At 44.2% G+C, this 14,081-nt stretch overlaps 1 protein-coding gene across 1 annotated transcript; it reads left to right on the plus strand.

Annotated features, from left to right (window-relative positions):
• Positions 1-3,230: 3,230 nt before the first annotated feature.
• On the plus strand, positions 3,231-11,913 carry LOC146178481 (uncharacterized). The gene is made up of 6 exons (XM_084579979.1): positions 3,231-3,291; positions 4,186-4,337; positions 5,957-6,037; positions 8,564-8,602; positions 9,933-9,983; positions 11,881-11,913. The coding sequence occupies exons 1-6, from the start codon at positions 3,231-3,233 to the stop codon at positions 11,911-11,913; spliced, it is 417 nt and encodes a 138-aa protein (XP_084436105.1).
• Positions 11,914-14,081: the final 2,168 nt, after the last annotated feature.

Raw genomic sequence — 14,081 nt, forward strand, 5'->3', positions numbered from 1 at the left:
AGTTTCACTCTGGGTGGAGTGTTGTAATTGCAGAAAACCTTGAAACGACGTCATAAAGGGTACTTTTCCGCTACGAACTTCATTTTGGATGATTAATAATGAAGACTCAAATGTACAGCCGCGCGAGGGCCCTAGCACTTTTCCTGTTGCAAACGTTTTGTCCTCATAAAGAAACCACCGATCCGCACGATTGTTGCCAAGCGCCACACTGGCGTTCTGTTAACTCAAGCGGGCCGATCTGCACGAGACGAGGCATTTCAGAGAGCACTGCGATGCTTTCGAATAATCTGTCCGGATGGTTCGTGAGTGCGACAACCTGAGGAGGAATATGGTGCAGTGATTTCGCAAGAACAATCACGGCGACAGGCACCGAGGGATTACCAAGGACTGCCTTAAACATCAGTCTTAGGACTTATGTTCAAGGCAGTCCTAGTGCAGTGCATAGTGCTAGACGAAAAAGGCAGTGTTTAGACACTGCCTTTTTCGTCCAGCACTATGCGCTCTCTTCAAAGTTGCTGCAATGAAGGACCTTTCCACGATTGCAGAAGCAAGAAAATTACTAACAGATTCTTTTTTAGCAAAGTAATTTATGTGCTATGTACATGACACGTGTCTGCTTGCAACATGTGATGTGTTTCATGTAAAGTTTTGCTTAGGTATGCATGCAGGCGCACCATTTGCTCATTTTTTAAGAAGACAAAAATAGGTACTGCAGAGAACGTTATGACGATATGCTCTAATGATATGATGTTGCTAATTGACTTTTTATGTCGACTGCGTTTTAATACAGCCAAAAACAAACTCCTTGTATTGCTTTGTATTTTACCGTTTCGACACTGAGAGATGCGGGCACTCGGCGTCACCCTAGCTTCATGCCGCGCCTTCACAGGGGTATGGACACATGGCCCACACCACCGAGAGCTGTTGGCATTCATTGCTGCCACAGGTTTGTATCAATATATTTAAACCTTTATGCCGAAGGGCGAACTTGCGCAATAAAAAAAAAAGACTACATAGAGGGAAGTATGACGCACAGAACAGAGGCAAGGGAAGATGATGATGAGGAAGAAGCAGCTCGTGCATGGACTCGCAAGTACATATAAATCTTACTATTCTCCTACTGCGTGCGTTAGTATTTACTCTTTTATATTTTGGTTTATCATATTTACATTTCCTTCTCTATTCCCTAGCATTTATTTTTTTTATTTTTGCGATGTAGTTATACATCTCAAAATCTAATATCTCTGCACCCTAATTCTTGGCCGATCCCCCTGTGTGGGTATGTGCCATTACATTAGAGGAGAACAACAACAGCAACAACAACAACTCGCAAGTGGACGCAACTGGTTTTGCGACGTTCGTCCTCCGGCCAATAAAACCCCGCTCGTAACAATATATCACACAGAACAGTGTAGACACATCCAATCTCTGCAGTGGATTTGTGCTGCGCTTCGACTTAGCCCGAGAGCGGAGGTTCTGAGTAGACGAGCTGAGTAGGGAAAAGCGTTTACTCCATTTAAAAAGTTTTCCAGTACTCCTTCAGTTGATGTCAGATGCTACGTTTGCTGGCAGTGAACTGCAATATTCGGTGCGAGTTTCTTCTTGTGCTGTTGCAGTGCTTTGAAGCAATTGCGTTTCTGGCGACAACTGACTGTTTCCAAGGTCTCGCTTTGTAGGGAAACCCCCTTGTCAACGACGCGCTTCATGCGTGACCTTTTCAAGCGGGTGATTCCGCCATCTGACAGTGATGGAAGGGGGCATTTGGCTTAAAGGACAAAATTTATTGTAGCTCGACTCATAATTATAGAATGCAATGCAGCGCAAGTATCTGGATTCCTTTTATACAGCACATTCCATACAGTGACAGACTAGAGCACTATTTTCTCTTCGTTTAGATTAGTTAGCACTTCAATCTTGTTTTACCTATTTGTCAAAATCTAATCACGTATCCATGCTTCAGAACTGTATTCCATTCGGTATAGATGCCAAGGCAGCTCTAATAATAATGGGTTTATGTGAGATTTAAGAAGTATTTCCAGCTATATATGCAAGCGCTCTAACCAGAACATATCATTATTTAGCACGTATTGGTGACAGCGCTGTAAGGCAATCGGTAAGAAAGGAATTGAAACCAGTTGCTTATGCGCCATAAAACTCCATATAACTAACTAACTAAGTAAGAAAGCAGTCACAAGATCGTTGAACATACCTGGACCGTAATGGGCTCTGATCATGTTCAGGTTTTTCAGGTCTCAGCTAGTTTCGAAGGTATATTCGAGTTATCCTGAGAAATGCAGGCATGATGCGTGAGCAGAATGTTTCAAAATATATATTTCAGACACCCACGAGCCCTTAATCGACGTTACCCCTTTCGTTACCTAAATGGTGTGACTTGCTCACAGATTACGTGCCTTAAACAGTAATCATATTTAAAATCTAATGCGTAATAATGCGTAATCGATGCATCCGCACCGAAGCGGCAAGCCACGTTGCTTTTAATGTGGCGTCTTGACACTGGAAGCTGATGCATAAAGAGCTATATATTCAGAATGCTGCTCAGAGCCCTTCTGTCACCAAATGATTCCTGAGGAAGGTACTACGGTAGAGCACAGTAAGATTTAATTGGAATTGAACGGCACTTTATTTACGTTATTTTAACTAAATGCAAAACATTTAGTTAAAATAACGACTGATATCTGCACTATATCCTGCCGTAGGTTTGATGATGATATGCAACTGAAATTCAATCACATTGGAGAGCAGCACGCACATTACTATTGTGAGACTCAGGAAAGTGGTGGGTGACCAGACCCAGTTCGCACATAAAAGTAGGAAAAGCAAATATGTGGAATGCATTGTGCATAGCACGCGAGCCACGGGACGAGGAAAGCTTCCAACTTAGAGAAGCGTGACCGCCTTTCACGCAACTTTGCACGCCCCGGGAGACAGTGAATAAACCGCAGTGTTATCACTTAGTTCGCCATCACGGACCATTTTTCAAGAGTCGTGACTCAAGGACGGCGTCTGTCTGTCTGAAGTGATTTCGGATATGTTTGATCGTCATGACGTGAACGAATGTCGCTTACTGCGCTTATTTCTACGTGCTCATTCAGGCGAGTAGATCCGCCTTTTAAGGGAAGGTTTCAGAGGACCGGGGCCTGTCGTTTGTTCAAGCACCGACACCATAGGCAACCTGGTCATCGAGGGTGCTGCTTTCGGCCGAACTAATCATGGACTTGAAGTTCTTCGCTTCTCTATTCCTTGTCATCATTAGCACGGGACTTGGACGAGGTAAGTCAAATCTTTGTGCGCACGCACAAAAATCACGTGCTTAAATATTCATTTCAATGCGACCATTGCTGATTGCTGCTCGAAGACCAATAGCAAAGAAGCGCATACGGAATGCAAGAACATCCTAGAGGCTGAGGGAGAAGTGCTTTGTGGAGACAGACTGACTTCAGCACTTGAATTCCATCTATAGAGATTATACACACCTAAAACCGTTAGCCACAGCGCAGATGTACTCGAAGTTCACATAGCTTTCTTATAGAAAGGGCAAAATAAGTTCAATCGCATAAGGGGCTTGCTGTTATCTTTAAAAGCGTGCCAGTGTCTATACTACTTCCAGCTCTATCGTCTTTGAGCGCATTTTAGGGCGTCGTTTTTTTATTGTTTTTTTTTTTTCATCCCACTCCTTCAATGAACGCGTTATGTCTTAAATATGGCAAACCTTCAGCCAGTGTCAAATCATTTGCGTCTGTTCCTTTATGATTTGCGGCCAAGTCACGCAAAAGGCAAAGCCTTGACGATCTACGTTCAATTAAGCCGAATGCGAATAATAATTACACCAACACCCATAATCATCTGACAGGAATGAACGGGTTTTAATGGCTCTAGACCACCTGCCTCAGCGGTGAAGAAACGATAGCCCACTCGTGGCGTGTGAGGAAGGTGATTAGCTATTAAACCATGCAGGTGATAGAAAAAAGCTTGCGCCATCAGCTTTGAATCGACACGGGGCGCAAAATCTTTGGCAGAGAGGTATTATGATTCAGTCTACGGACTCATTATTTACAAACTTCATATAAAGAAGCAGAGGTCGGACATTTACCTAGTTGGAAAATACTAATAATAGCAGTTTGTCATTGGTAGAAATTTCATCCATCCTACACTGGCAACCTGCAGGTCAGGAGGGAGGCCTCAAGGAGATGCTGAAGAAAATAGTCGACGAAAAGGTTACGGACCCGTACAGTAAAGAGCTGTTTTCGAGCAAGTTCTCGGACATGCAAGTCTGCCTCTTGGACATGGCATCGATGACTCCAAACGTTGCCATGCAGGTGAGCGCAACGTATTAATAATAAATTGGGCATGACACTGAAGGACTGAGATATATTTGCCAGAATGAATGACTCATCAAAGTCCACGCCCGTGTTAATAAAAACCTAGAGCACCTGTGCATCGTTATCATTTTAAAGTGCCTACTAACAACGATAAACAATCATAATGGAGCCGCGTGTGATCACACAATGATACCGTAAAAATGAACTTACGGAGTTGCTACGATTGTTTCAAGCAAATGTTTGAACATTACTTGTGGTGTGAGAGCAAATAATTTTAATCTGTTCACGTAGCGTGTCAACTGATTAGCCCCTCCTTCAAGCTCGAATGGTCCGCTGCTTGACGATGCCCTCCGGCGCAGTAACGTCTACCTCGACACGAGGAATACATCTTTAGATAGTGCCCGCATGAATTTCAGCACTGTTCGATACGCACTTGGCGAAGTCTCTTATTTTTGCTCACAATAGTTCCCCCAAGGCAACACGCGTCCCCTTGCCCACCCTGGCCCTTCCGCACCGTCTAATCAAATTCCTTGGGCTGCAGCGTCTTGGAGCGCTGCGATGTTCACCGAGCGGGTCGCCGCTGCCGGTGTTCTCATACAAATATAAACACTCCTCCCCGTTACGTACCGATTGTCAAAGGCAGTGCTGCGGACAGCGCCGGCAAGTGAGCGAAATCAGAAACGCTAGTGGTCTAAAACCTAAGACGAAATGCTGCGAAACGTTCCTTGTGAAACTTTAGTTTGGCCTTCTTTGTATATGTGAAACTGTTGTTAAAATTAAGAAACAATGTATTCAGCGCGAATGCAGTGGAACTCCCGTACTTCGTGGAAAATTGTGCGCAGTGTGATGTGAATGGTAACTGACCTGGTAGTTTTAATGTTCATAGGTTGCCGTAACTCTCATTTCGAGGGACAGTCTTCAGAAACAATTTGTATTTTTGGTACTGGTAGGTAGAGTAACAAACTCTATTTTGAAACATACGATTGAATAGGCTGCTTTGTCAGCCGCTCAGTTATGTGGATGACAAAAAAAAATTGCACTAAATATTTTTCATGGCTCTTTCGCCCTACATTCGGCTCAGCGGCGTTGAAGCCCTCTAATTGTTTACTGCAACTCTCCGATAATGAGAATTTGCAAGTATTTTAGCATTGTCGCTTAAAAAAACGATTTTACCTCTACACTGTACCGTAACACGGAAATACTAACTGTATAACGTGAACTGTATTCCGCTGCGCAGACAGACTGCACTTTCGCCTGTGTAAGGTTCGTAGTACTAGTAATAGTCGTTCACGATAGTAATTTTGCTCCCTGTATTGATACTAGACTATATAATACGTGCATTACATTTCTGCTGTCACAGCTATTAACACTTTGAGCTGCTTATACTCAACTTTCGGCATTCAGTCAAGTCCATTTCGCCAACGTGGCCGGTCTGGCTATAGCCGCTGGCTGGCGACAGATGAGCTGGCTTTGGTGACTTTGGGCAAGGATATCGTCAAAATTTAGTGCCGGTTCCCAGTAGACTTCTGACTCGAACCACGCTTCCATTTCGAAATATAAAAACAATATAAATACAATTCCGCAATGCTGTGTAATGTTTTCTCTCCGACTTACAGGTCGTCCAGCAGATGGTGCCGGCCCTCAATGAATGCGGTGGGAAGCTGGCATCGGAAGCTGATGACCAAAAGGCAGCTGTGGTAAAGGAATCAATGAGTGTTCTAGTGACCTGTGACTTTCAGTGACTTTTCTGTCTTACGAGTTGGTTTCGAGGCATGTAGTGTGTTTCTTTTGCTTTGGCGAACAGAACGCCAAACAAGAGCAGAATGCTTAGGTATGGTATTGGGCTCGTTGATGGTGAAGCAATATAGTGTAAACTGCGCCTAGAAACTAGAAGTAAAGGACATAAAAGTTATGCACTACTAAATAATGGCAGCGCTTTTTCATTGCGATTGGCATCATACCTAAAATGAATGCACACCCTATTGCCTTGCCACTAAATAGTTCAATACACCAATGCTTAATTAAGCGGGTGTTTGAGTAAGGTAAAAGCTAGTGTACATTTTATCCTGAATCCAGTGCACACTATTTTAGAAAGATTTAAGGCATGAAAAAACAATTATATTAATTTTCGCTCAGGAACGCCACTTTTGCTCACTGCTGAAGAAGAGAAACCTGGAAAAATGACAAGACTTATTCTCCGACAGTGAGGTCGGAATACGCTAGCAAGCAGTTGCCCCAACTAACGACTGTTTGGTGGCCTGGTATAGTCTTAGTGTTCGCACGTCACGATATATAACTAGGATTCCTTCAAAATACATTTCAACCAATTCAAGTCAGGGTGGCCTGGGTCAGATTTGAGTACGGCCTTGTAATGAAAAGCCAAAGCATTTGCCCAATTTAGCGAACCGTGTCGTTACCTCGCAAGGCATGTGTTTCGCAACATTGACAACAAACAATACTTCTGTCGCATCGTTATCACTATCTCTTTATTTCCTTATCGCATTTTATGCCACCTGAACGCATAACACTATAACTTCCTGTTACTACAACACTACTTAATATTAACACACACACAGCTATGCCCTCTGTCCTTCAAGTAATACAGCTCCATCCTGGATATAATGTTTAGTACTCCTAAAAAGAAATTCCAGGTTTCAAATTCGCTCCGACGGAGTTTTTTTTTTATTTTAGATTTTTTCCACTTCTTTAATAACTTGGAACCACGGCAACGTCGCTGAGGTCACCTAAAACGGTCAGCATAATGCCGCCGGATTAAAAGTCTAGACGAAACCTTACAAATCCTCGGCGGCACCAAGTTTGTTCTCCGTGGGGCTGAAAATCCAAACTTTGCATGGTAAATTTGAATGTTTGCAATGTAGCGATTTTCAATGACCTTCAAAACTAGTACATGCGACCGCTAGAATCATGCCCTAACTGAGTTTGCAAGGCGTAGGAAAAGTAGGCCATCCCTGTTAGCATCTTTGCACATCATCGCAACACGCTTGACAGCATTAGACGCCTTCAGCATACCGGTTACCGTGTTACCGCTTGCGTTAATGGAGCACCGCGAGCCCGCCCGTTACCAGCCCGCACACACTTGACTGGCACCGATCCGTCCGCCGGGTCTAGACCAATCAGAACGGGCCCGCTATCGGCGTAAGGGCTCCATATATTCCGATAACGCGAACCGTAGAACGGTGCATGGTATGCTAAATGTGCTTATTATTTAATGTGGAATCACCCCCTTTATGTAACACATTCTTAGATTATGACTAGCAGCTTACCGGTATCGCTCAAGAGGAAAATATGACGAAAAATAAATGACACCGACCAAAAGAAGAAAATTCCATCTTTCTTCTTTTGGTCAGTGTCGTTTATTTTTCGTCATGTCCCATCTCGACCAGACGGGCTTCCGTCAAACTCTTGACTTCAAAGAGGAAAATATACAACAGTTGCATCTTACCTGTACTCACCTATGGGGCTGAAACGTGGAAGCTAACGAAGAGGGTTCTACTTAGGTTGTGGACAACGCAGAGGGCTATGGAATGCAAAATGGTAGGGGTAACATTAAGAGATAGGAAGTGTGCAGACTGGGTCAGAGAAATAACTCAAGTTACCGACATTCTAATGGAAATCAAGAAGAAATAGGCATAGGACATGGAGCGCGGAGAAAGCATAACCGATGGTCGCTTAGGGCAACAAACTGGATTCCAAGAGAAGGAAAGCGTAGCAGGGGGCGGCAGAAAATTAGGTGGGCAGATGAGATTAAGACGTTCGCAGGGGTCAAGTAGATGCAGCTCGCACAGGACCCAGTTAATTGGAGGAATATGGGAGAGGCCTTCGCTCTGCAAAGGATATAGTCAGGCTGATGATGATGATGATGTAACACATTATTTGCTGCTTCCGGCCGACGGATGGCACCAAAAAATGATGTTTAGTAAATGATGGCCTTATTCGGTGATTCTCTGCGCTGAAGTGCAAAGCGTGGGCGCCATGCAGGGCTCGTGTTTCGGTCGAAGATTTTGAATGTCTCCTGTCGAATACCAGGGACATTTTACGCGCGTGCTGCTTCGAATTGTTACGATGCTGATACAAAGAACGTTTTCATAATGTCGGTTACAACTAGAGAAAAGAAGGCAAACGTATCAAAACTTCGAAACAAGAATATTCGTCACGAGATGAAAGATTAATTGAATTGTTATTGTTTTCCGCTTTGATTACAGTACATGAACTGCACCGGAGAGGCCGTTGCCAAAGTGAAGGTGAGCGTCTCGACAGGAAGCTCCTGGAGTATAGCGCTTTCCGGCAGAAACCTAGAGGCGTAGCAAACGAAAAGCTATGTGGAGATTAATTGAAGAACCCCCAAACTTTGCTATGAAAACCAAGTATATTTGCCAGTTTTACGGCCGGGTAGCAATACATAACCGCTCCTTGCAGAAATGCAGAAATTCCTTTTTGAACGAAGCCGAAGTGTTCGGGTCACAGAGTTCATAGCATATATGTTTTCCTTAATTTCTGACATTAAACATATGGCAGCATAGAACTTGAAGTATGGCCGCGACTCTGAGGAAAGGCTGCTGCCTCCAGGTGATTGAGTTTAACGAGGTAGTAGTATTAAATGCTACATTCTCCTGAAATCCGGATGTTCGGTCCGTAGGCGCTGTCGACGTCGGCGTCGAGGGCAAAAAATCCCGGTTATATCTCAAGCAAGTGATAGTTTGCAACCGAAATGGTCGGTCACTTATTGTCCATCGGATTGCATGAGGTCATGAACCCACACGACCTTTCCGCGTTGGCGTGGCTTGCCTAGATGGACTTATCCTCTGAGACGAGAGGGGAATGAGAACCGAACCCTCTGAGACCTTCCAATTCTGCTAGGCCAAGCAGGCACGTTCATACAGCTTCGGGGGGCTTCATATCTATCTATGTCCGGTGGTCTTACACATAATGTGGCAGCGTACGACTCCGTGTTAAGAAGCACGGGTGATAACATAGACGTACAAATTAGGAGATTCGTCGTTAATTCATTGAAAAATGACATTTGCACGAACCAGGATTTGCAAAGGCAGTTGCATGCAGACGGGATCCGTTACCTATGTCACGACGTACAATTAGTGGCAACGTTTAAGTGTCCTATCAACTTTTTTTTACACTTTTGAAGCCTCGCAGCATCTATAATGAAAAGCATCTGAAGGATCAAACGAAAACTGAACCGAGGGATTGTCTTAGTCACCTTACTGTAATGAGTAGTGCGTCGCATATAATTTGATAGGAGCAGCAAATTTTCAGTCTGTTGGGACAGCTGTTAGGCCGCAATTATTTGTTCGGTAACATGAGTCTTGATTGCGATCCTCAAGAAGGTAATCTCCACATAGCCCTCTTTTTTCATCAATAATGTCTTGGCGCATAATGCATACCCTGGGTTTCCTGCACTTCACTTCAAACTGGGCAGGATGTTTATACAGAACGTCTCTGTAATACCAAAAACAGCTGTTTTAATCTTCTGAATCTCGTTCGGTTAAGTACCAGCCATTCTGGACTAGAAATGCATTGTGAACTCTTCAACTGTAGTTACGAATTTCTTTATTGCAGGCTGGGACAGGAATGAACGATGAGGACGCAAAGATTTTCGATGACGGAATGGTGAGTGCCACATTGCAGGGGTGCGAAACAATACGAATACATTGGGTGCTTCCTCACATCAGCGCTTAGCGCCGATCAGCGATATTGACGTATTGCACAAATTTTCGATTTATAATCAGAAAAACCCGTGTTTAGACCTTTGGCACGAAAATTTTGCCTCAATGCGTGGTGCTCCTTGACGAACATTTTTGTCCATGGTTATTTTAAGCACAGTCTGCAAGCTGAAAATTCATTTTTTTGCTCATGAGGTTAGTGAACGTTAAAGAGAAAAAAAACATGATTCTTTAGTAAACGTTGAGAGTACTTCACCGTGCATTTGAGGCCTGGGCCCGTATTCCGAGTTTGCGTCATTATCGAAGTTCGCTATATCACGTGACCTCGAGTCATCTAATTGGTCGAAACGCAGGAACCGAGTGTTGCCACTACGGAACCGGAAGAGCTGGCAGCATCATGTTTCGGCGTTTCCACCAATCAGATGGCTCGAGGTCGGGGAGATAGCGACACTTTCGATAACGACGCAAACTCGGAATACGGGCCCTGGAGCTGCCACAAAGGCAGTCAAAGGATATTCCTGACTTGTGCTGCAGAAGAAATGGTTGCGGTATACCTAGTAAAAATATCGGTCGGTTGCCACACTAGTGCTGCTCGCGTTCACTGGCATTTCCTGCAAGACAGCCGTGGCAAAGAATGCTCTACACATTCCTTTAGATTGTTTTCCCTTTTAATTGGGCTTGTCTGCCAGAAAGATTGATATAGCAATAGATGATTGAACTAAATTTATGCTACGAATATTTCACTACCACTCGCTCAATACCCTATAAGAGTTAATTGAAACAGTACAATCAAATATACGCCCCGTGCAAAGCGATGGCTACGTCGCTGGTGCCGGAGTTTAAAGTAGATACGGGAGTGGAGCCGGCCGCGTTGTTTGCTATAGCTGTGTGTTTCTATGCAGTCCTCGCATCATGAATTCGTTTACCAGCGGCGTTTGCATCGTTGCATAAACAGCATCCGCCGCCAATGCACTGTGACACAAACTATGGGGCATCTCCAGCAATAGTTTTTTTGCTTGGGTAAATGTCCGAAAGCTATAAAAAAATGCGCTGGAGATTGTATTTAGTCGTCGCAGCTCGGCAAGCAATACGATCGAGAGCGTACTGTTCGAGTTCACTTCGCGTTAACAAGCCGCTTGACATTCCTGTCTTATATTTCGATATGAAAGTGCTTCAAAAAATATTGGCGCATCATCGTGCATTTTCTTACGATCACTGCCATTGCACTGACATAGCACAGTGCTACAAAAAAAAAAAGAAACAAAAAGAGAACCTGCGCCGTGAACATCGGCAATCCCCGCAGCGACGCATGAACAACCGCAACTCGTACCCCGGAAAGACTTTTAAAGCAACCGCCGGAGGCTTTTAGTGACGCCCCAATAGGCGGTGCACGCGGCGGTATGGAGTAACTCTGGAGCTTGCGAAATCAGTTGAAAGTGGACGTCTTGTTTCGTTGAGGTAGCCAGCGTAAATATGTGCTAAACGAAAGCACCATAAGATGAATTGTTAATTCATAGAAGGGAGACTGTATCTGATACTAGGAACGCGCGCCTGTGTAAATTTGTTCATATTTTACAGACTGAATTAAATGGCTTGTGACAGAAAAGTTCTGAAAATTCTCATATGAAACTTCGCGGTTGTCACCGTGTCTTGACGACACCCGCGCTTGCTAAATCTCTTGTGCATGAGTCTTGTTTTCCGGCAAATAATCATGACGTTTGACATGGCGTCTTTGGGCATATTTGAAGCATATTATTGCTATTATGTGCGCGGCATACGTCTAAGCAAAGCCCTTATAGAGCTAACCCGAAAGTTAAGACTAATTCCTCCTTTATTTTTTCCAGGAATGTTTAAAGAAGGCATTGGGCTTTTCATGACCACGAAATGGCGGCTTTGTTCTGGAGACATTTCCAGAACCATAGGGGAATGCATTCGCAGGCATTTCTCCTGAGACACTACTTGAACAAACATGGGACTAATAAACAAACTCCTGGCTGTTCTGAATTTGTCGGGCAATAATTTAGAATAACCTCAACCCACTTTCATGCAGCGCACATTACTTCCGCCAATTTCTTTCATCTCACAGACGTCAGTGTCATCATCAGGCAGCACCACAATAGTATATAAGCAAAAAAAATAAATAAAAAGGTCTTCACAGCTGCTTTATAATTACGTCGCCTATTCTCTGCTAGGAGCAGCCGTATTCAACGATTCGGGAGATGTTATTCCAAAATCCTGCTTAGTCAGAGTATTATCTTCTTTTTACCACTTCATGACTGTATTCATAAATTTGTCATTGTTGGCTTTTACGCTGACGTCGCGTACTTAGGCTGATATACAGCATGTGTTAGAGGCGAGGTGGCTAACTTCTTTTTATATTATTTTTTAAAAGTAATTTGTGTGCTTCTACCTGATCAGCTTACCGCTTTCCCTTTTACCATCGAGATCAACTTATACACCGTATGCCATCCAATGATTCTTACACCTTCCCTTGCCTGGAAGCTCCATTGTGCGCTTATTAAAGTGATCGCGAAGAGAATCCCAGGAACAGTAGACCTTACTAATAAAAGAAATGCGCAGCTTTTAGGAAGGAGAGCCCTATAATACACAGTATTCATATCATAAATCAGATTAAGCTTAAATGCGTTAGAATATAACCAAAACCATTAAAAAGCTGTGGATTTAGGAGCATCCGCCTTTTTCATTATATATGGCGGCTTCTGTGGAGTGGTAAAATTATGTCTCTTGCTGGCTGGAAACAAACGCACGTCGGAGACGCAAGCACAATAAAAATTACTGAGGAGCCAACTGCTTCTGCTAAGTGGCAAGGTGCCTGTTCCGCGTTTTCTTTCACCGCCAAGCAGCCATGTAGCACCGTGAAGCCAGCTCGACGGGCACACCGGTTGCATTGCATCATCCGTCGTGGGTACGGCGTGGCGGGCTGTATGCAAGCTGTGGCCACGGTGACTTATTTCTATGAGGACAGCCATATATTACCACTCATTAAATAATTATCTATCAACTGCTTTCCGGTCTGGCTGATCGGCACTTGCAAAGAAGACGTATGGCTTCGCTGCACAACTTGGTTGCTTATGCGGCACCTTCGCGCAACTCTGGCAAATATAGTAACTCTAGCACGTGCCAGACAGCTGCTGCCATCTGTCGTACACGCTGGCACCTAACATGAACTACGCATGTACAGTGGGAGAATGCAGTTTGTTTTCAACCAGAAACAGAAGCAGGAGAGGCGCGCACGTGCAGAATGGGCGTGTAAAAACAAAAAAGGCAAAACAAAAACACGGCTGCGCTTTGACAGAGGCGAAACGAAGAGGCGCCCGTGTGCTGTGAGATGTCAGCGCACGTTAAAGATCCCCAGGCGGTCGAAATTACTCCGTAGCCCTCCACTACGGCTCCTCTTTCTCTCTTTCCACTTTCACTCCCACCTTGCTTCCTCCTCTTACGGCGCGGTACAGGTGTGCAGAGAGCAAGTGTGACAGATACGGGACTTTCATTGCATTGAGGGATGCAACAGGAGAAACAAGCCATTCGTCCTTGGATGCAGGAGGCAGCACCGCTATCCTATTAACTGGCTCTACAGACAGTGTTCATGCATAAAATAATGGCGGTGTGAGTTGATCAAAATTAAAGCCAAAATTGTAGAAGAAAATGTGAACTGGTGATAGTTCGTATTGACCACTTCTATATGGCGCCATCATAGGTAATCTTTACGAATGATGCACGTAGAGCTTGGTTTTCCTTTGGTTTGGCCAGAGACATTTCGAGGGAAGCTACCAGCAATATATTAGGTTATACTAAACACCTGCTTCGTTGACCAATCTAACCCGAATGCATAGGACAGTTTTTACGCTCAGAAGCTCCCTGTGCCATATTTCTAGCGCAGCCCGCCTCACAAGGACTTTGTCTGAGACTGTGTTTCTGATAGTTAAAGGACCGGGTCTTTATGAAATCGCTTCGACGCCGCTGTTTATGCTGCCAGGCTATCGTCGCCATCTTTCTCTTGCTAAGGCGATGATCGTCTCCTCGC

Source organism: Amblyomma maculatum, chromosome 9, assembly GCF_055883805.1.
Source record: "Amblyomma maculatum isolate TAMU_Amacu chromosome 9, ASM5588380v1, whole genome shotgun sequence".
NCBI classification, from domain to species: domain Eukaryota; kingdom Metazoa; phylum Arthropoda; class Arachnida; order Ixodida; family Ixodidae; genus Amblyomma; species Amblyomma maculatum.

Bases quoted from the DNA above. Each gene is read 5' to 3' on its own strand.
- LOC146178481 (XM_084579979.1), top strand. From the start codon at position 3,231: ATGGACTTGAAGTTCTTCGCTTCTCTATTCCTTGTCATCATTAGCACG. The intron at 3,292-4,185 runs GTAAGTCAAATC...GGCAACCTGCAG, and splicing joins TAGCACGGGACTTGGACGAG to GTCAGGAGGGAGGCCTCAAG. The intron at 9,984-11,880 runs GTGAGTGCCACA...TATTTTTTCCAG, and splicing joins AGATTTTCGATGACGGAATG to GAATGTTTAAAGAAGGCATT.